This window comes from Chiloscyllium plagiosum, unplaced genomic scaffold (genome assembly GCF_037043375.1).
Source record: "Chiloscyllium plagiosum isolate Xiang-an unplaced genomic scaffold, Cpla_swu_hap1 HiC_scaffold_4, whole genome shotgun sequence".
Classification (NCBI taxonomy): Eukaryota; Metazoa; Chordata; class Chondrichthyes; order Orectolobiformes; family Hemiscylliidae; genus Chiloscyllium; species Chiloscyllium plagiosum.
Window position 1 is genome coordinate 20,357,787 of NW_028270142.1, and position 23,347 is coordinate 20,381,133.

At 39.2% G+C, this 23,347-nt stretch overlaps 1 protein-coding gene and 1 long non-coding RNA gene across 4 annotated transcripts in view; one reads left to right on the forward strand and one right to left on the reverse strand.

The window, feature by feature from the left end:
• mib1 (MIB E3 ubiquitin protein ligase 1) overlaps positions 1–23,347 on the forward strand; it is a 145,214-nt gene that overhangs the window by 48,302 nt on the left and 73,565 nt on the right. For all 3 annotated transcript variants that reach the window (XR_006311503.2, XM_043689030.2, XM_043689031.2), the window contains exons 5-10: positions 1,799–1,865; positions 3,124–3,328; positions 3,451–3,634; positions 4,536–4,680; positions 6,269–6,402; positions 10,290–10,397. Coding sequence is in view for 2 of the 3 variants with exons in the window: in XM_043689030.2 (XP_043544965.1) it covers positions 1,799–1,865; positions 3,124–3,328; positions 3,451–3,634; positions 4,536–4,680; positions 6,269–6,402; positions 10,290–10,397 (843 nt within the window). In the remaining variant the exon portion in view is untranslated. The remainder of the gene's footprint in view (positions 1–1,798; positions 1,866–3,123; positions 3,329–3,450; positions 3,635–4,535; positions 4,681–6,268; positions 6,403–10,289; positions 10,398–23,347) is intronic.
• Positions 9,793–23,347, reverse strand: part of LOC122549358 (uncharacterized) — a 39,917-nt gene continuing 26,362 nt past the window's right edge. Inside the window, exon 3 of the long non-coding RNA XR_006311504.2 lies at positions 9,793–9,928. This is a non-coding gene — a long non-coding RNA (uncharacterized LOC122549358). The remainder of the gene's footprint in view (positions 9,929–23,347) is intronic.

Here is a 23,347-nt window from a genome sequence, read left to right on the forward strand (position 1 = left end):
TAAACTCTCTTTAAACTCCCACATCGGACAAGAAGCGCGTATTACTCTGCTAAAGGCCATTTTTGCTCCTTCACAATCTACAGACCCAGAAAATAACACCGTCCTATTCCTCTACAAAACACTGTCCAAGGTAAATTAATAGTTATGGCTTATATTTTAAGTTTAATCAAGAGACATATCTCAAAAACTGTTGGAATATTGCGTGCAGTTCTGGTCTCCTTCCTATCGGAAAGATGCGGTGAAACTTGAAAGGGTTCAGAAAAGATTTACAAGGATGTTGCCAGGGCTGGAGGATTTGAGCTATAGGGAGAGGCTGAAGAGGCTGGGGCTGTTTTCCCTGGAACGTTGGAGGCTGAGGGGTGACCTTATAGAGGTTTACAAAGTTGAGGGGCATGGATAGGGTAAATACGCAAAGTCTTTTCCCTGGGGTGGGGAGTCCAGAACTCGAGGGCATAGGTTTAGGGTGAGAGAGGAAAGATGTAAAAGAGACCTACTGGGCAACCTTTTCATGTACGTGTATGGAATGAGCTGCGAGCGGAAGTGGTGGAGGCTGGTACAATTGCAACATTTAAAAGGCATTTGGATGGGTATATGAATTGGACGGGTTTGGAGGGATATGTGCCAGGTGCTGGCAGGTGGGACTAGATTGGTTTGGGATATCTGGTCAGCATGGGCAGGTTGGACCGAAGGGTCTGTTTCCATTTTGTACATCTCCATGACTCTATGACTCTAAGTGGATGTGGAGTAAAGTGAATCAGTAGTCTGACTTATATTTTCTTGAGAAGAGAACAAAAGTAAAACATGTTTTCTTTTCCTCGAACGGACAGCAGCTTTGAGAGTTTAAAGTTGAATATGGCACAGGCTTGATTGGCAAATTCTTAAGCAAATTAATACTCCCATTCATTCAGCCCATTCCTTGACAAATCTGAACTTGTACTCTTCCTGCAAGAGGTAAGGAATGTAACATAATATGCACATAATTTTAACTCTGAATTATTGTATTAATTGCACGGTGCCATCAAAATTTAAACGTTCTGTGTCATTTAGCTCGCTGTAGGGCTCTTATTCTTTGAGTTTTTTACTATGTCCAAGTGATAAGAAAAAAATTAAGAATTGACAGCTTTTATCATTTATGTCTTGTGGTAGATTAATGCATCTAAGAGGATTGGTAATAAAATTAATTTGTGAATTCATGCCCAAGATGATGATATGTATATAATTTTCTGATTGATCAAATTGGTGACCCTCCACTCTGACCCTGGAGACGATTTTGCCTGAGGAATTAAGATTAGCTAAATCAGCTCTGAGTAGTATTTGGATATGGAATCTTTATATTTCATTGTACTTGATCATTATTTTTTATTCACTCTTGGTGGAATGTAAGTCTCTCTGGCCTGGAGTCACATATAGGCCAGACCATGTAAGGGCAGCAAATTTCCTTCCCTAAAGCACATTAGTGAACCAAATGGATTTTTCCGGCAGTTGGCAGTGGTTTCATGTTCATTATTAGACCCTTAATTCCAGACTCTGTCATGGCAAGTTTTGAACCCAGGTCCGCAGAGCATTAGTGGAGTTTCTACTTAATTAATAGTTGAGCGATAATACGACTAGGTCATTGCCTCCTTTTTTTAAATGTCATACTGGATGACGTTGTTGAAACATTTTGAAAATGTTCACCCACTGTTAACTGAAATGAGCGAATGTATCCTTCAGTATTGACTTCGGTTTGTGTCAGTGTGAGGTAGATATTGTTTACGTGCGCATTGTTTAATCTGATCTTTTTCACCCTTTTCACCAGTCTGATTTGAAATGTGTCCAGGATGCAAAAGGAGGTTCTTTTTACCGAGATCATTGTCCTGTGTTGGGTACGTAAAGTCGCAATCATTGTTAAGCATTCTAAACACAAATTAGATGAATGCGGTGTCCACCATTGTTAGCTGATATGCTTCTGATCGCTTCACACATCCTGTCATCATTTGTGATCGCCAATCTTAATGTTGCCTTTGACATTCCCCAAAGTTCTTCTTTCTTTGATGTTATGTTATGGTCTGGATAGATAATGCTGATTAATTACTCCTTTAAGGACAGTGAGAAGTTGTAATGTTAAGGGATTGACAGCTGTTTGGATGTTGAACTGGTCAATTAAGGGAGGCCAGCAATTACAGAGAATGTTGAAAAAGAAAGAGAAAATAGCCTGAACTGGTACTGTCTGGGTTTTGGGTGGCAGAAAGTTTTCCTTCAGAAGCTGCTGGGCTGGCAAGCTTTTTTCATGTTTTTGCTGTCTGCAATCATTCTCCAATCATCAATTTGTTTGAAGTTGTTCAGTTGTAAGAAGTAAGTAATAGTCAGCAGAGATCTGTGGAAGCTGTTTGTATTGAGCAGTGGCCTCTGAATTCAAGCAAGTTATTTGGTCCTTATGCGTATAATACAACCCATCATCAAATGATTTCATGAAGGCCTGGTATTCATTGTTGAAACCATTATCAGACTGACAAATTACAATTATTTTTACTTCCTTTTTTTTAGTTAATCCCTTTACTTCAGTCAATACTGAAACTGGGGTTTGTGTTCATAAAAAAATTGGACTTAGATTGTCCATGTTAATTGTTTTCATCTGTGTTCTGCTACGTTACATGATTAATAATAAATTGTTAATTTTTGTTTGTTATGAACTTGGTGTCCAAGAACTGTTATTTGTCAAATCTAGTTAGGGACAATTGAGCAATTGTTGAAGTCATTGAATGTTTTAATTTCACTTCATTGCAGATCCATTGACAGGGAGGCTGATTTAGTTTGCTTTGCTCTCCCTGTTGTAATGGAATTAATGCAGTATTTCCATATGAACTTTGAAGGTTGAGCAGCTTTTATTGTTAGAGACCATTTGTTAGAAAATGTAATGATTTCAGTGTAACTGTACTCAAACCTATTTTGTATCATGAAGTGCCTATCGCCATTGCAGTATTTCTTGGTTGGAATGAAATTGTAACCACCAGGTGGTAGCATTGTCGACTTTATTGTTCAGACTTTCCATCAAACATTACAAGTCAGAGTTTTATTTCAAGAGTTTTATGCTTTTTAATATGCTAACCATTTCATTTTTCTCTTTACAACAAATGATACTAGGTGAACAAAATGGAAGTCGAAACCCTGGTGGTTTACAGATTGGTGATCTTGTAAATATTGACCTGGATCTAGAGATCGTTCAGTCATTACAACATGGGCATGGTGGTTGGACTGATGGTATGTTTGAGACATTAACAACCACTGGAACAGTCTGTGGCATTGATGAAGATCATGACATTGTAGTACAGTATCCAAGTGGCAACAGGTATGTAAGATAAAAATAAGAGAAAACTGCATAGTACTGAAGTATGGCAGAATTAATTATTTCCAGTTTATAGAATTTTGTTTCTTGAAGTGAAATGTCTGAAAGATTTTTTATGCCCCTAGGTGGACATTCAATCCTGCAGTACTGACTAAGGCTAATGTGGTTAGAAGCGGGGATGCAGTTCAGGGAGCAGAAGGTGGATCTTCACAGTTTAATGTTGGTGACTTGGTTCAAATCTGTTACGACTTGGAGAGAATCAAGCTTCTTCAGCGTGGTCATGGAGAATGGGCTGAAGCAATGCTCCCTGTATGTTGATATGAATTTTTATAGCTATGTTTTAAGAGTGCATTTGCACTGGAATTTTCATGTTTGTTGTACAATTTCTGTTTGCTTACACATGCTAAACCTGGCGATATAAACCCAGAGATGAGGAATAACCTGAATCTGGCTGACAAGGAGAGAGAGTTCTTTCAAGGAGCGTGCTTTCACTGTTTGATACTCTGAATTTGGTCCCTTTAAAATAGAAGTGAACTCTGTCAGCTTCTCAAATGCTGTTTTTAGTTCCTTGCAGTTTTTGCCTTTGTCTTTACATCCTTTTTACTATTTGAAATCAAAACTGAATTTGCCAATTACGAAAGCATTACTTTATGTTCTGAGAGATGTGTGCTTGTTAAATTTCAGTTAAGCTTTTTAAAGCTATCAAAATGTTCCAAGAATTTTGTCTGTCATCAAAAGTGGAAGAAACGAGAGACTTAAAAGTTGTTAAATCTGTAAGTTTTCATTAAGACGAAAATTCATCAACCTTAAAAGTTAATTCTGTCTTTCTCACTTTCTATGGATGTTGCCAGACCCTGCTAAGTGTTTCCAGTATTTTATCTCTCTTTCTGTTTCTAGTTTCCAGCATGTTCTTCTCATTTGTTTTAAAGCTTCTTTTAAGGTATACGGCACTGAAATGATGATCAAGATGTAGACTTTATAGCAACTTAAGCCAATGGTAGCATTAAAATCTTGTCACATGATCGGAGAGCTCAAATGAGAGAATCAAAAAATAATTAATCTGACCAGGAATCTATGAAATTTACCTGCTATTGGTTATGGGTGCAAATTAAATGCAATGTTGAAAATAGTGAATTGATCCACAACCCACTAACACCTGACCATACTAGCATATTGTCTAATCTGTGAAATGTTTTTGTTTTTAATGCAGACTTTGGGGAAAGTTGGGCGTGTTCAGCAGATTTACTCTGACAGTGATTTAAAAGTTGAGGTTTGTGGGACTTCATGGACGTACAACCCTGCAGCTGTTACTAAAGTGGCATCAGCTGGATCTGCAGTGTGCAATGCATCTGGTGGTACATATCAGCCTCTGAAAAATGTTTCTCTTGTTGTTTTTATACTGCACACCACCAGTTATACTGGATGTTAGTGTTGCTCACTGTACTGAAAGGCCAATATATTTTTGTTCATATTATTTTGGCTCAATTTTTATCACTTTCAGTTTTACACTGGAAAGTTCCATTTATTATTATATGACTGAACGTTTGACTGTATCCATTTTGAATGTACTTGTGCCTTTTGCCTACATAACATTTCACTCTGCCCCTCAGTGTTGCCAGCATACTAACAACCTCTGTACTCTGTAAATAAAGTGAGATTTAGTCTTCAGGGTGTAAAATGCAAGCTTTGGGTGTAAAGAGAAAATAGTGGGACAAAAAACCAAAAATAATTAACGCAAGGAGGCTGAGATCTGTATGGAGTAGACTGGCTGGGAGAGAGCTCACGGTTGGAATGGGCTGTGGAGAATGTTATGAAACTATTACTCGTGATCAAGGGTCAGAAGTGGCTGAACAGCCAACCAGTAAAAACAGAGGATGAGTGAAAGGAACTTGGTGGAAGTAAAGAGTAAGCAAGATGTGAAAAGTTGATCCTAAGACAGATGCATTTAGCTGTGAGCGGTACTGGCAAAATGTGCGAGTTGAATGCGAAAATTATTGTTCCCTGAATAATATTTAAGGTAAGATGTCTCCCTGTAATATGAATGAAGTCATGTCCATAACCAGTGTTCAACTTGTGTATCAATTTTGTAGATTTTTTTTAAGAACAAAACCATTGAAGCAGTCACGTCATGGGTAATAGAGACTGAGCTTTCGTTAGTGTTTGATTTGAATCCCTGTTTCTTTTTTAAGTAAACAAAATAATTAGTTTCCGATCAGCCACCATTACAGTAATCATTCATGCTGACCAAGAATTCATACCTTATCTCTAATAACTGGTGTTATGCTCACCTTCTAAAAGGCTTCAAGCACTACTTTCTACAGCTTGCTTCCTGATTTCTGGGACTTGGGTATGATGGTACCACTTTGTTATGACTTTTCTTCCCATCCTATAATTGTCTTTGGCCATCATAATTTCTTATTATTCTAGGCAAGTAATGATCAAGCTTAATGGTGAGCCACTTTTGTTCTTAGTTTTGGGAAAATTGACAGATCTTAATTGCTATTACTCAAATGAGAGATTCACGCAAAAGTCACATTTGAACAACTTTTTCTTTGTAAAGGTTCTTACATAAAGTTAACTCACTTTCTTTTCTAAGCACAGGGTTGGCTTTTTGTTTGAAAAAAAAAGTCCCTGATGTATAGAATATGACAACCATCAAAATGAGTTTGAGCAATCAAGATTGGGAGGAGCATGAGTCCTTAATGAGCTGTAGATAGCCAGTCACGTGGCCTAGGTCCATAATTAACACTGAATTAATTCTTTGTCTTGATGGTGCAGTTTTGTCCTTTTCTGGAACTTTGCTTCACAATTCATGAGCAATATTACAGCACCGTGAAAAAAATCTTCTAAAAAAAAATTAAGAAAATGCATTTTTTTGTTTCATTAGATTGGAGGGTGTACATTATTGTTCATTGTTCTCTTCACAATATTTTGTTTTATCAGAGCGTTTGTCCCAGTTGTTGAAAAAGCTATTTGAAACTCAAGAATCTGGAGACATCAATGAAGAGCTGGTTAAAGCTGCAGCCAATGGTGACGTTGCGAAAGTGGAAGAAATAATGGCACGACCCGATGTTGATGTGAGTCTTAAACATCTTATTCCATAGTGCCATTTGCATTGACAAATTACTTTTGTGGTAATTGGAACATGGGAGTAAAAAAAAATCCAAGTATTTCCGAAATTTTAAATCTTTACTGATACTTTGCAAAATGTAGCATTTTTAAAAATTCATTCACAAGATGAGGGTGTTGTTGGTTAGGCCAGCATTTATTGCCCTTCCCAAATGGCAGTTAAGAGTCAACCACATTGCTGTGGGTCTGGAGTCATGTATGGTCCAGACCAAGTAGGGTTCACAATTTCCTTCCCAAAAGGATATTAGATAGGCTTTTCCTGACATTCAGCAATGTAAATCCTTAATTTCAGATTTTATTGAATTTAAATTTCAATATTTGCTGTGGCAGGATTTGAACCTCGGTCCCCAGAACGTTACCCGCTCTCTGAAGTAACATTTCCAACAAGAGTGCCACTAGATCTTTGCCTTTCCTTGTCTCTGATCGATCAGGTGAACAGTGTGCAAACTGGCCTTTAATGTGGTTACCTGAGCAAAGTAGTAGACACATTTGAGTTTTGTACAGCTAGGAAAAGAAATTGGATTTGTTTTACTTCCAAGTGAATGCTTTGCTTTTCATTTTTTTTTCAGATTTTAAGAGCGATAGGCAGTTTACATATCACTATGTAAACAGAGGATGAGGATGTTGAATTACAAACTCTAACATATTGTGAGATTTATTTTGTCTCAGCATTACCTAAACTGCTTTCTTCATTCTCACTACAATTTGAACAGGTTATTTTATTAGTCCTTTAGTAATTACAAATGCTTGTCTTTCACTATTGTCAGCTTCAACAAAATGTGATGAGGAAATAGATTTTATATTCTTACATTAGGAAATGGGTTTAATTCTACAAACTTGTGGCATGTATAAGCTGTTACAAGGATATTTTGAATTTATTCAACTCTGTCTATAACTTCAATTCATATAATTCTGAGATAGTTTTGTATAACATGAGACGGAATTCAATTTTGGGACGTTGCAGCTGGTGTCATTTGGTCTGTCAAATGATATTCCAACATGCTACTTGTAGTTTGAAATTACGACTTGTTTTAAGTTTTAATAAGGAGCAAATGGTTCAGCACTGTTTTATTTCAATTTTTATTGAATTTTTTACTTATTAAATTTATGATCATCTTTATGTTAACACTCTAGCGATAATGCCACTTGATCATTGCCTCCCCTTGTCTCTGATCTACGATATGAATGATGTGCAAACTGCCTTTAATGTGTTTGTTGAAGCAAATTTACTTGAAATATCAAAGAGTGAAATACTTAGTTTTCTTGTTTTGTTCCATAATTGGCGTACAGTATGTCACTAAAAGTCTTGATCAGTTTTGGCTGAGTTGTGGAAGAGTATGATGAGTGGCAGTGTCTGTTTCAAGATAAGTAATTTTTTTAAGAAGTATGGATTTTTGTTGTACTCCAGGTGAAGAATATTATGCAATGAACAATACCTTTTATGTTTCAAAGTTAAAAATCACACAACATCAGGTCATAGTCCAACAAGTTTATTTGGAAGCACTAGCCTTTGGGAGTGCTGTCAGTTTCTTGTGTTTTGTCAGATGTAATTTTGTACAAAAAGATATAAAATCAAATTGTCCAATTCTGCTTTAAAGTTATGACTTTTGATCGTGCCTTATACCAGAAGACCAATTTTCCATTACTCATTCAGCCAACCTTTGGCTTTTGGGTGCTGTTAACAGTGGATCCCATGTTCATTCAAATTGTTGGCCCACATATGATATGGAATGGAATAAGACTGTAGAAAACAATCTCATCTTATAGCCAGTGTAGCAAATGGCATTAACTATCATTTTGCCTTTCTGCCTCAACTTTTGCATAAGTTTTGATGTTTCCTTTGTTTTAAATTCCTTATGCACACTTCTCTCTAACTTATGAAATTTCTATCAGCCTATTTAGGTAGCTGATGTACAGAATTTTTTTGTGCAGGAGCTGCTTTATTTGACTGGATCTGCACTAAATCAGCATTTTGTTTTTAAAAACGTAGATCCTTAATTGGCATGACTGTCTCTCAAGTTCCCAGCACAGTGAGTTATTAGACAGTGACTTAGTAACATGCGACTAAATTATTCACCCACACACAAGTGGACATGATACCGGTGTTTCTTGCGTGACTTTGTGAATATTCAAAAGCATGACCAGTTTCATTTAAGTCCCAAATGGATGTAGATAAGAGTTACATACCATTGCAAACCATTATTTAATTTAAGTAAAAACATAACTAGCAATAATATGATATTGTGTGAAATTTATAATTTAAGCTGATTTTGTTTTGGGTGGTAAAAGTATGTGAGGGTCTCTGAAAATAATATGATTGATATATGTTTGTAAAAATCAAATTTTGAAGACCATTTTTTGAGTCAAATGTAAGGGGTCTACTTTTACATAAGTAGTGTTTTTGACTGGCTTGCATTGAACTATGAAAAAAAACTGCCTGGTATGTAGAGTGTGGCTGTTAAAAAGAATCCCAAAGGTAGCGGTTGAAGTGATAACACACCAGCCATTTATTCTGTTGTGTTCACTTGAGTGCATTTTCTCTCATTCATGCTCCCTCATTTTGCTTTTTACTGTCTGTGTCTGGCTCCTTCTCAAAGATTTGCTGTCAGAATGTGTAATACTGAAGATCCCATTTCTTGGCCTAGCCCTTGGTGAAGGGTGATTGCATTTCGGCACTCGTGAGGCCCAAGCCTCCATATCCTTCCTCTTCCTAGAAAGGCTGGTTTTGATGGTTGATGACTCAAGGCTTGAGATTTTATTTATTTAATATTTGCTGTGTAAGTTAGTCTCTGCACACAGTTTTCATATGCACTGTTTACTACTCTTCACTCACTTCTCCATCTCCCCTCCCCCCAAAAAAATTGATATATGTTCTTTCAGTCTTCATTGACTCTTAGAAACTGAAGCAAATATGTTTAAAGTAACATTCTTACTGAATTAAGCTTTTTGTCTTCACATCTGCTTGTGGTGTGTGGGTAAATTATGATCTTGCAGACCTGAGCCAACCTTTACGTGAGATCATTTTGTAAGAGTATAACATAGGGTAAATGCTAGAATTCCTTATTAAGGAGGTAGGGTATTTGAAAAATCATAACACAATCAAGCAGATTAGCATGGTTATATGAAAGGAAAGTCATGAACATGGTCTAGGGCCAGTACATCTTCCTGAGATGTTGGGCCCAAAATTGCGCACAATACTCCAAATGTAGTCTGACCAGAGCCTTTTAGAGCCTCAGAAGTACATCCCTGCTTTTATATTCAAGTCCTCGCAAAATAAATGCCGTCATTGCATTTGCCTTCCTAACTACTGACTCAACCTGCAAGTTTACTTTGAGAGAATCCTGGGCTAGAACTCCTAAGTCTCTTTGCTCTTCAAACTTGTGAATTTTCTCCCCATTTAGATAATAAAAATGTTGGGGTGCTGTCTGTTGGGCACCTTTTCACCTTTCAATGTTGTTGCAGGAGTCCACGGCACTATTGGAAGAAAAACAAATATTTAGCCTCTCTGCTAGCTACTATGATATTTTAAGCAAAACTAGATGACAAAAAAAAACATCTGGCCGTTTGTATCATTGACTCAAAAACTGATGTTGCATTTGGTTTTGTGAAGTAATGTTGGGAACTTGTTTCAGGTGCTGCTTTCAAAGCAAATTTAGTGAATTTAAGGTGACCAAATGTAACACTAAAAATGCAATGAAGGATGTTATTATTACATTAATTTTCCATATAGTCATTTTATATTCTAGCACATTTCAATTTTGCAATGTTATTTTTGAGTTGGGATAGAATAGTATTTATGAACTTAAGCGGTGACAGCCAGTTGTTTTTATTGCAGGTGAATGGTCAGTGTGCAGGACACACTGCAATGCAGGCAGCCAGCCAGAATGGACATGTGGATGTTTTGAAGTTACTTCTCAAGCATAGTGTTGACTTAGAAGCTGAGGTAGGTTCTTGAAATGCTTTAAATTATTGACATTTGTCCTAAATGGCTCCCTACTTCAATCTATCAAATCTGTTTTGATAGTAATGTAGAATTTTTGTTAATGTTTTAGTGGTTAGAAAGCATTGTTTATTTACCAACATACTTGTAAAGTAGTTTAAAATATTATTTGTATATGTCTATTATTATGAGCATTAAATACAGCATTGCAGTATTTAAATTGCATTTTCAGTTAAATTTTAAGAAATAGCAATTAATGTTATTGGCTAAATAGCTAAATATTATTAATACTGGCCACCCCTAGGTTCGGGCCTCATGCCAAATTAAGAATTTTATACAGTATTGTGTATGTTATAAGAACTAAATATAGTCGCCCCCCCCCCCCCCCCCCCCCCGCCCTTTCCTGCAGGGGATATGTTCCAGGACCTACTGCAGAAGGGTGAAAGTGTGCATAAGAGCAAACCCATTCGTTTAAATGGGAAACGTAACTTTCCGGCAGCCTCCTGGTCCCTGGTTCTGCAATGTTCCCTTTTGTATGATCAGACTGCTGGCAACTGAAACCATGGAGAATGATTCTGCGGATATGGGGGTGTCCCCCTTTATTTAAATATGGAATGCAATATATAAACTCAGTGTTTTGAAGCTCATGTACATATTAGATGGTATGGCATGGCCATTGTTGAAATAAGGCTGCAATCTGACCATGATTTGTAGTTGAATATTCCAGGTCATAGTAGTCTGTGTTTTGCAGTCAGCAACAAATAATGCTCACTGTTTCTTATATTTACATTTACCCACAGAATTTCTGTGGACGGTTAAATGGCAATTTATGGTCAATGTGTATCAGAAACAGTGGAGGGCATTCTGCAGGGGTTCAGGGATCTTGTGAAAGGCAAGGAACATTTGTCCTACCTCCTTAACCACCAAGATTGAAGAATTCTCACTAAGACGTATGGAATCCTAAACTAGGGTGAACAAGAATTGAAAATCAATCAGCAGAAAATGAAATGGGATGAAAGATGAGATTAAGAGAATGAGACCAAAAGTAAGTTAAGTTCATTTTTAAAGAAAGAAAAACCTTCAGTAACTAAAATCTGAAGTATTGAGTTCAACGTTCCTAAAATTAAATTTTCATTCCCAGTGAGGTTGTTTGGCAATAGTTAAGATCTATGGGGCTGTTCAAAATTAATGCTTGCATAAGTGAATAATCTGTAACTTTTTCTGGTGTGTATCTATATAGATATCTATGGAACTTCACAATTTTGAATGTATTTTAACATCAAGTCTCTCAGCCAGATATTGATGCAGCAAATTGTGGCACGATGGCTCAGTGGTTAGCACTGCTGCCTCACAGTGCCAGGAACCCAGGTTCAATCTCAGCCTCGAACAACTGTCTGTGTCTGTGTGCAGTTTGTACGTTCTCCCCTTGTCTGTGTGGGTTCCTCCCAACATCCAAAGATCTGCATGTTAGGTGAATTGGCCATGCCCAGCTACCCATAGTGTTCAGAGATGTGTAGGTAAGATGCATTAGTCGGGGTACATCTAGAGTAACAAGGTAGGGGAATGGGTCTGGATGGTTTACTCTTCAGAGGGTTGGTGTGGACTTGTTGGACAAAATAGCTTATTTTCACACTGTAGGGATTCTCTGAAAGCTTGTGGGGAAGAAGGGAAATTGGAGTTAACTTCCTGAATTCTTTCCACTCTAAGAATGGTAAATGTTGAAGCTTTATCATTATTATTCTGTCAAATCCAAGCCATGGTCTTTTGAAAGAATTGGGAAGTAAGAAGAGAGGGAGCAATAACCTCTATTTATTAAAGGTAATAGAATAATCAAGGATATAAGTGAAGGAAGATTCTCAGTGAAAACTCATGGAATTGAACAATGAAAGGATTTAAAATATTAATGGTGGTTTCCTACGTGCCCTGAATGTCTCTTAGCAGCAGAAATGAAATGGCAGAATATATGAATTCTGCCGTGCAACAACAAGACCTTTTTTTTCCAATGGAATACTTGAGCAATATGTTCTTGAACCAATAAGGAGGTATGCCTAGCTAGATTTAGTAATCAGAGGAGAGCACTAATTGTTTGGCAGTTGATGTGGACAGCATTTATTGTCTTTCCCAAGATGTCCCTGAGAAGGTGGTGTGAGCTGCCTTCTTGAATAACTACAGACTACCTACTATGGTTTGACCCACAGCGCCGTTAGGCAGGGAATTCAATGAATTTGGTCCAGCGACAGTGAAGGATCTATGATACATTTCCAAGTCAGGCTGGTGTGTGGCTTGATGGGTACTTGCAGGTGGTGGTGTTCCTATATCTGCTGATCTTGTCCTAAATGGGAGTGGTCGTGAATTTGGAAGGTATTGTTTGAGGATCTTCGGTGAATTTCTGCAGTGCATCTCCTAGATATTACACACTGCTACTACTGAGTATTGGTGGTGGAGGGAGTGAATGTTTGTGGATGTGGTGCCAATCAAGCGGGCTGCTTTGTCCTGAATGGTGTCAAGCTTCTTGAGTGGTGTTGCAACGGCACTCATTGAGCAAGTCTTCCATCATACTCCTGACTTATGCCTTGTTGATGATGAGCATGCTCTTGGGAGTCAGGAGGTGAGTGACTTGCTGTTCTATTTCTGGCCTCTGACCTGAATTATACCACTGTTAATGTGGCGAGTCCAGTTGAGTTTCTGTGTTTGGATGGTCTATACCTTCCAGTCTCGTTCTGGTTATCATTAACTAAATTGTTGCCTTGCAATGGTGCCATATTCTTTTGCTTTGTAAGCCTACATTTGCCATCTTCTAACCCCTCAGTCTACCATCTACAATTTCCCTTCCTATTTCCCACTGTTGCTCTAGCATTTACTGTCTTCTTCAATTTGTGTTGGTTAAGTCATTTTCTTCTATACATCGCTCTTTTCTAATCAATGAACTATTTTTCTATTCGTTTATTTTCTCTGTTTAAACAGTGAAGCTAATCTGTCACTGTGCCCTAAAGTTTCGTCTAGTTTCTGGTGTTAACAGATTTTTTCCTGTTTGTTACGCAAAACCAATTCAGATATTGCATTTCTTGATGCACATTGATTCAGAAAAGATTCATGAGTGCATTCAATATATCACTCTCATTTTGTCTTCCTGCTGAATTTTTTTGTTGCAATTTATCTTAAGCAGTTGGTAATAGGTTTTAATTACCCAGTTATTTCTACACGTTTTGCTGAACTTTCTGCAGTTCTGCATGATTCCAATAAAATGCCTTTTCAATTATATTAATAGAGTCCTAGAGATGTACAGCATGGAAACAGACCTTTCAGTCCAACTCGTCCATGCTGACCAGATATCCCAACCCAATCTCGTCCCACCTGCCAGCACCCGGCCCATAACCCTCCAAACCCTTCCAATTCATATACTCATCCAGATGCCTTTTAAATGTTGCAAATGTACCAATCTCCACCACTTCCTCTGGCAGCTCATTCCATACACGTACCACCCTCTGTGTGAAAAAGTTGCCCCTTAGGTCCTTTTTCTATCTTTCCCCTCTCACCCAAAACCTATGCCCTCTAGTTCTGGACTCCCCTACCCCAGGGAAAGGACTTTGCCTATTTATCCTATCCATGCCCATCATAATTTTGTAAACCTCTATAAGGTCACCCCTCAGCCTCTGACGCTCCAGGGAAAACAACCCCAGCCTGTTCAGCCTCTCCCTATAGGTCAAATCCTCCAACCCTGGCAACATCCTTGTAAATCTTTTCTGAACCCTTTCAAGTTTCACAACATCTTTCCAATAGATTGTTGCATTCTGTTTTGCAATCTTTGCCTCAATTATTAAGGGAGTTATAATATGGCGTTTAGAAAATTATACAATTAGGCAGAGTTAACATGGTTTCACCAATAGTAAAGGGTGTTTGAAAGATTCATTGGCAGTGCAGATAAATGGATAAATGGATGTGTGGCAAACATTGTTAAAGTGCCACGTGAAAGATTGTTGCATAAAGCAAGCACTGATGGGGTTGAGGCCATATGTAAGCATATATAGAGGAAAGTTGAGAGAAAATGGTAGAATTAAACGTGTAAGTTTTGGGTTGGACTCTTAACAAATGGAGTGTTGCAGGGATTAGTACCGTAGCCTCAACTGTTCATCTATATTTATGACTCAGATGAAAGGATTAACTGTTTTGAATCCAAGCTTGTTGATTGTACAAAGCTGGATGTGAATTTAAGCTACTAAGAGACACAGGGTCTGAAATAGAATGTCAGTGTGTTAAGTGAGAAGCAAAAAGGTAGAGGATGAGTACAATTTTGTAAATGTCAAGTTTATCAGTTCGCTGGAATAAAAAAACACTTTTTAATTTGTGCAAAACTATTGATTGTTGATGTTTAGATGATTTGATTAGTTTTGTACAAGAAACAAAGCTAAAGTCCTGCTGCGGTGAGTTATTAGAAAGTTAAATGTTAGCCTTTACTGTGAGGGGCTTGGAGCACAGGAGTAGAGACATCTTGCTGCAATTATACTGAACTTTTGTGAGATCATACCTGCAGAACTATGTGTATGTTTGGTCCTACTACTTCAGGAAGGATATGCTTATATTGGAGTGAGTATGTCATTGGTTCACAGAATTTTCTGATTTGTTCCAGGAATGAGAATGTTGTCCTATGGGGAGAGATGGAGTAAAATGGCCTTATAGTGTTAGAGGAGTTTTAGAAGAATCCATGTTAGTCTTGTTGACCCATACAAGATCATGATTATGGTAATAGATTGGGAAAGGGGAGGTGTGACAAGATCTGAATGTCCTTGTACATCAGTCACTGAAAGTAACTATGTTGGCAGTGAAGAAGGCAAATAATGTTTTGGCCTTCATAGTAAGAGGATTCATGTGCAGCATCAGGGAGCTCTTGCTGCAATTGTGCAGGGCCTTGATGAGACCACACTTGGAGTATTGTGTCCTTATTTGAGGGTATATGTTCTGGCTATGGAGGAAAGACTAACATATCAAGGAAGACTGAATTGGTTAGGCCTATATTCAGTGGAGTTTAGAAGAATGAAGGTGGAATCTCATCGAAACCTGTTAAATCTTAATAGTATAAGGTAAATGCAGGATGGATGTCCTGATGACTGGGGGTCCAAAACCAGGGTTTATAGTCTTAGGATACGGAGTAGGTAATTTAGGACTAAGATAAGGAGAAACGTTTCACCCAGAGAGTTGTGAGCCTGTGGAATTCTCTGCCATAGTTAGAGGTGGGCTAAAGAGATCAAAGGGTATGGGGAGTTAAGTGGGCCAGGGTACTGAGTTGGATGATCAACCATGATCATGTTGAATAGCAGAGCAGGTTTGAAGGGCTGAATGGACTAATCCTCCTCCTAGTTTTTTTCTGTTTCTCTGAGAAGGCTTGATAAGGTAGATCTGAAAGAATGTTCTAGATGGAGAAACTATAACATGGTGACGTGGTGTTAGCCATTTTGGACTAAGGAAAGGAGAAATATCTATAGAGATTTATGTAAATCTGATGGTTTCTGCTGTGGATTCTCAGATATTTAAAGGGTATGGAGATTGGTTTGGGGTCTATTCTAAAGATTAATCATGATTTTTGTAAATGACAGAGCACTCTTGAGGGCCATATGGTAATTTGGTGCTGTTCCTTTTTGTACTCTGAATATCTGTTTTGCTGATAATATTTGAACTAATGCCCTGTTTGTATGAGTGTATTGATCTAACTAACGTGTAGAAGAAATTGAGATACAAGAGGATCATAAGCTTTTGCTGTTCGGTGGAATTCCAACTTTTGGGAAATAAGTTGTCTTTTTTTTTAAATCACCAGTCTGCCTAGTCCCGGGAAGCTGTCACTCAGCTTATATCTGTTGAATCTGCTACCGTTTTGACATACTGTTGTTGATTGGAAAGCAGCAAAGACCATGTTCCTAGTAGTCACTGCCTTCATCCATTTGTTAATGCTGGAGGTGATGCTCTTGATCTTGGGAAAGAATATTGGATGAGGGTTCTTGTAATTAGAACATAGAACTGTTACAGCATAGGAACATACCCTTGTCTCATCGTGTCTATGCCGACTGTGATGTCATCCTCCACTCACCTGTCTACCTGCATTTGGGGTTCGTATCCCTCTTTTCTGTCTGTTCATGTGCCTGTCTGAATGCCTCTTAAAATTGGATATTGTATCCTGACAGGAGGTTCCAGGCACCTACCACCCTTTCCCTTCCTCGCACATCTCCTTTAAACTTTCTTCTCCTCAACCACGCTCCCTGGTATTTGTCCACACTGGGGAAAAAGACTCTGACTATCCACGCTGTCTGTGTCTCTCAAGCTTTTATACACTTCTATAGGGTCACCCCTCAGCCTCGAAAGCTGTGGTGAAAACATTCCAAATTTGTTCAACCTCTCCTATAGCTAATATACTCTAATTCAGGCAACATCCTACTCTTGCACCATCTCCAAAGCCCCTACATGGGAGGCTTTCAAAAGGGTGATAATGAGAGTTCGGAGGCATTATGTTCTTTTAAAGTGAATGGTAAGACTGTAAGAAAAGTAGGAAACAATGGATAAATGTGTGGGTTTAAACTAATTCAGCAGGGGATGGGAACCTAATTTGTAGTTCAGGTATAGAGGAGGCTGAGAGTAGGGAGGTCTGAAATAAGGTTACAGGGTCGCAAAAGGGCGCCGGAAAGCCAGAAGTTGGTTTGAAGTGTGCCTATTTCAACGCCAGGAGCATCCGGAATAAGGTGGGTGAACCTGCCGCATGGGTCAGTATCTGGGATTTCGACATTGTGGCCATTTTCGAGACATGGATAGAGCAGAGACCGGGAATGGTTGTTGAAGGTGCCGGTATTTTGGTATTTCAGTAGGAACAGAGAAGATGATAAATGAGGTAGGGTGTGGTACATTAGTCAAGGGCAGTATTACGGTGGCAGAAAGGATGTTTGACGACTCGTCAACTGAGGTAGTATTGGTTGAGATTAGCAAGAGGAAAGGAGAGGTCATCCTGTTGAGAGTTTTCTGGGGGCCTCCGAGTAGATGTAGAGGGAAGGTTAGCAAAGATGATTCTTGAAAGGAGCAAAAGAAACAGGGTAGTTGTTATGGGGGACTTCAGCTTTCCAAATATTGACTGGGAATACCATAGTTCAAGTATTTTAGATGGGTCAGTTTTTGTCCATGGTGTGCTGGAGGGCTTTCTGACACAGTATGTGAACAGGCCCACAAGGGGCGAGGCCACATTAGATTCGGTACTGAAATGAACCCGACCAGGTGTTAGATTTGGAGTTGGGGAGCATTTTGGTGATAGTGACCACAATTCAGTTATGTTCACTTTAGCGATGGAAAGGGATAGGTATACACCGGAGGGCAAGAGCTACAGCTGGGGGAAAGACAATTACGATGTGATTAGACAAGATTTTGGGTGCATAGGTTGGGGAAGGAAACTGCAGGGACTGGGCACAATAGAAATGTGGAGTTTATTCAAGGAACAGCTACTGTGTGTCCTTGACAAGTGTGTACCTGTCAGACAGAGAGGAAGTTGTCAAGCACAGGAGCCGTGGTTTACTAAGCAAGTTGAATGTCTTGTCAAGAGGAAGAAGGCTTATGTTAGGATGAGATGAGAAGGCTCGGTGATCGAGAGTTACAAAGTAGCTAGAAAAGACCTAAAGAGAGAGCAAAGGTGTGTGAAGAGGGGACATGAGAAGTCATTGGCAGACAGGATCAGGGAAAACCCTAAAGCTTTCTGCAAGTATATAAGAGATAAAAGAATGATGAGAGTAAGATTAGGGCCAATCAAGGACAGTAGTGGGAAGTAGTGTGTGGAGTCAGAGGAGATGGGGGAAGTGCTAAATAAATATTTTTCGTCCGTATTCAGACTGGAAAAAGATAATGTTGTCGAGGTGAATACTGAGATACAGGCTACTAGACTAGAAGGGATTGAGGCTCACAAGGAGGAGGGGTTATAAATTTTGGGACGTGCGAAAATAGATAAAGCCCCTGGACTGGATGGGATTTATCTTAGGCTTCTCTGGGAAGCCTCTGAGGAGATTGCCGAGTCTTTGGCTTTGATCTTTATGTCGCCATTGTCTTCAGGAATAGTACCAGAAGACTGGAGGATAGCAAGTGCTGTTATCTTGTTCAAGAAGGGGAGTCGAAATAACCTTGGTAATTATAGGCCAGTGAGCCATACTTTGGTTGTGGGTAAAATATTGGAAAAAGTTAAACGAGAATGGATTTATAATCGTCTCGATAGGAATACATTGATTAGGGATAGTCAACATTGTTTCGTCAAAGGTAGGTCGTGCCTCACAAACCTTATTGAATTCTTTGAGACCAAACAAGCGGATGAGGGTAAAGCTGTTGATGTGGTGTATATAGATTTTTCAGTAAGGCGTTTGGTAAGGTTCCCCACAGTAGGCTACTGCACAAAATACAGAGGCATGGGATTGAGGGTGATTTAGCAGTTTGCATCAGAAATTAGCTAGCTGAAAGAAGACAGAGCGTGGTGCTTAATGGGAAATGTTCATTCTGGAGTTTAGTTACTAGTGGTATACTGCAAGATCTGTTTTGGGTCCACTGTTGTTTGTCATTTTTATAAATTACCTGATGAGGGTGTAGAAGGATGGGTTAGTAAATTAGCGAATGACACTAAGGTTGGCACAGTTGTGGATAGTGCAGAAGGATGTTGTAGGTTACAGAGGGACATAGAATTGGGCTGAGAAGTGGTAAATGGAGTTTAATGCAGAAAGATGTGAGATGATTCACTTTTGAAGGAGTAACAGGAATGCAGAGTACTGGGCTAATGGTAAGATTCTTGGTGGTGTAGATGAGCACAGAGATCTTGGCGTTCATGTACATAGATCCCTCAAATTGCTACCCAGGTTGATAGGGCTGTTAAGATGGCATACAGTGTGTTAGCTTTCATGAGTGGAGGAGTCAAATTTCTGAACCATGAGGTCATGCTGCAGCTGTACAAAACACTGGTGCGGCCACGCTTGGAGTATTGCATGCAGTTCTGGTCACCACATTAGAGGAAGGATCTGGAAGCTTTGGAAAGGGTTCAGAAGAGATTTACCAGGATGTTGCCTGGTATGGAGAGAATGTCTTATGAGGAAAGGCTGAGGGACTTGAGGCTGTTTTTTGTTAGCGAGAAGGAGGTTGAGAGGTGACTTAATTGAGACATGTAAGATAATCAGTGGGTTAGATAGGTTGGACAGTGAGAGCCTATTTCTTAGGATGTTGATGGATAGCATGGCGGGGACATAGCTTCACATTGAGGGGTGACAGATATAAGACAAATGTCAGAGGTAGTTTCTTTACTCAGAGTAGTAGGGGCGTGGAACACATTGCCTGCAATAGTTGTAGACCTGCCAACGTTATGGGCATTTAAATGGTCATTGGATAAGCATTTGGATGAGAATGGAATAGTGTAGGTTAGATAGGCTTCAGATTGGTTTCACAGGTCGGTGCAACATTGAGGGTGAAAGGGCCTGTACTGCACTGTTATGTTATTTGAATAGAGACATTTGAGGTTCTGGTCAAGAATAAGAAAGAGTCATATGTTTGATTTAAGTAAATGGCATCAAATGAATCTTGAAGAGTTTAAAAGGTGGAGGGGCATTCTCAACAGGGAAACCAGGAGGGCAAAAAGGGGACATGAGATAACTTTATCTGCCAAGGCTAAGGATAATACAAACCAATTCTGTAAGTATATTTAGAGCAAAAGAGCAACTGGGGAGAGAACGGGGCTCCTTAAAGATTAATAAGGTCATCTATGTGTTGACCTCAAGAGATGAGAGAGACATTATTTGAATATTTTGTGTCAGTGTTTACTGCGGAGAAAGAAATGGAGGTGAAATAAAGATTAATGTTTTATTAAAGAACAGCAAGTGCTGGAGGTCATAGAAGGCATAACGGTAGATATATTTTCAGGAACTGATCAAGTGTACTCAGGACATTGTGGGAAGTTAGGGAAGAAATTGCCTGCACAGAGATATTTGTATCATCGATAACCACAGGTGAGGTGCTAGAGAATTAGAGGCTGGTTAATGCTGTGCATTTAAGGAAAAGCCTAGGAACTGCAGGTAGACATAATAATGCAGGAGGCATTTGGTACACTTGCCTTTATTGGTCAATGCGTTGTGTATAAGAGTTGGAGGTCATGTTATGGCTGTATCGGACATTGGTTAGACCAGTTTTGAAATACTGCGTTCAAATGTGGTCTTCCTGCTATAGGAAGGATGTTGTAAAACTTGAAAGAGTTCAGAAAGATGCACAAGGATGTTGCCAGGGTTGGAGGGTCTGACTACAGGGAGAGGCTGAATAGACTAGGGCTATTTTCCCTAGAGCCGTTGGAGGCTGAGGGGTGATCTCAAAAGAAGTTTATAAAGTCATGAGGGGCATAAGGTGAAGAGCCAGGGTCTTTTTTCCAGGATAGGGGAGTCCAGAACTAGAGGGCATATGTTTAAGTTAAGAGGGGAAAGGTTTAAAAGGGACTTTAAGGACAACGTTTTCATGCAGAGGTGATGCATGTATGGAATGAGCTGCCAGAGGAAGTGGTAGATACAAGTACAATTACAATGTTTAAAAGGCATCTGGATGGATATCTAAATAGGAAGGGTTAAGAGGGATGTAGGCCAAATGCTGGCAATTGGCACTAGATTAATTTAGGATAAGTGCTCGGCAAGGACGAGTTGGACCGAAGGGTCTGTTTCCATGCTGTATAACTCATTAAGTCTATAAACCTATGAGTCTGACATCGCTGGTGGATAAGTTGTTGGAGGTGATTCTGAAATATAGGATTTACCTTCATTTGGAGAGGCAAGGAATCATTAGAGATAATCAGCATGGCTTTACGCATGGAAAATTGTGTCTCTCAAACTTGATTGAGTTTTTTGAGAAAGTAACCAAAAGAATTGAAGGCAGAGTGATAGATGTTGTTTACTTGGTCTTTGACAAGGTTCTGCATGGTAGACTAATTAGTAAAGTTCGATCAATTGGGATTCAGGGAGAGCTTGCCAAATGGATGCAAAATTGGCTTAACGGTCAGAGATAGAGGGTAGTTTTTTTTTGGACAACAAGCCTGTGACCATTGGCGTTCCACAGGGATCAGGATTGGCTCCACTTTTGTTTGTCATTTATATAAACAATTTGGAAGGGAATTTAGGAGGTATGGTTAGTAAATTCGCAGGTGACACCAAAATTGATGATCTCGTGGACAGTGAAGAAGGTTTCATTAGATTACAAAGAGATCTTGATCAATTGTGCCAGTTGGCTGAAGAGTGGCAGATGGAGTTTAATTTGGATAAATAAGAGTTGTTGCACTTTGATAAAACAAACAAGGGCAGTACTGATACAGTTAATGGTAGCACCCTGAGTAGTGTTGTAAAACAGAGTCACCTAGGGGTTCAGGTTCATAATTCTTTGAAATTTGCATCACATATAGACAGCATGCTTGACTTCATTTCTCAGATCTTTGAGCATCAGAGTTGGGATGTCATGTTGAGGTTGTGCAGCACGTTGGTGAGGCCACTTCTGATGTACTGTATATAGTTCTGGTCACCCTGTTATAGGAAGGACATTGTTAAATTAGAGTGTTCAGAAAGGAGTTACCAAAATGTGGCCAGGAATGGAAGATTTGAGTTGTAAAGATAGGCTGGCATCTTTTTCATTGGAGTGTAGAAGGTTGAGGGGTCATCTCGTAGAGGTTCATAAAATGAATAGGGGCATGGGTAAGGTGAGTAGTAAGGGTTGTTTTCAGTTGGGTTGGGAGTTCAAGCCTGGGGTGACATATTTTTAAAGTGAAAGGAGAAAGATTTTAAAATGACATGGGCAACGTTTTTACACAATGGTTGGGATGTGGGATGAACTGTCAGAGGAGATGGTGGATGCAGACGCAGTTGCAACATTTAAAAAGATACATGTATGAATAGGAGAGGTTTGGAGGAATATGGGCCAAATACAGGAAAGTGGGACTAGTTTGATTTGAGAATATAGTCGGTGTGGACTAATTGGACCTAAGTATGACCTATGATGTCCCTCCTGTAGTGTGGCAATCAGAACTACACACAGTACTTCAAATGAGGCCTCACTGAAGTCTTGTGCAGCTGCAACGTATCTTGCTAGCTTTTTTACTCAATGACCTGCATAAAGGCAAGCATGCCATCTGACTACTTTACTGCCTTATCCATTTGTGTTACCACTTTCAGGATCTGTGGACTTGCACTCCAAGTAGCCCTGTATATCAGTACTCAGAAGGGTCTTGCCATTTACTGTATATTTTCCTCTTGCATTTGACCCCCCCAAAATGCATCATCTCACACGTTTCTGGATTAAACTCCATTTGCCGTTTCTCCATCCAGTTTTCCATCTGACCTATATCATGCTGTATCCTTTGAAAACTTTCCTCACCATCCACAACTCCTCCAATTTTTGTCATCTGCAAATTTACGAAACAGACCACCTACGTTTTAATCTAAATTATTTACAAATGTCCAAACAACAGCGGTCCCAGTGCTGATCCTTGTGGAACAGTAGACTTGGTGGTAGACCTCCAGTCAGCAAAGCACCCCTCCACAACAGCCCAACCCCCCAACAGCCACCCACCCACGCACACATGCACGCACGCACATCTTCTATGACCAAGCCAATTCTGTATCTGACTTGCCAACTCTGATACAAAGCGGAGGTCAACATGCCTCTGATAATTAAAATGGAACCACCCAGAAAAGATCACCTCTCTGTGATAAAACAAGTCTGACAAGTGGTATAACCTATCTCTTAGCCTCCAATCTGTTATAAAGGAGTGGTTAAATTAACTAGAATCCTTTCACCCACTCTGTAATTGACAAGTAACAATTTATCTAACTCCAACAGTGAATAAAATAACAGAATTGCTAACAAATAGAATAAATCTCTTCTAACCACTGCTTATTCCCTTCCTGAATTAAATTCTAATAGGCATGCTATTTTAGTAA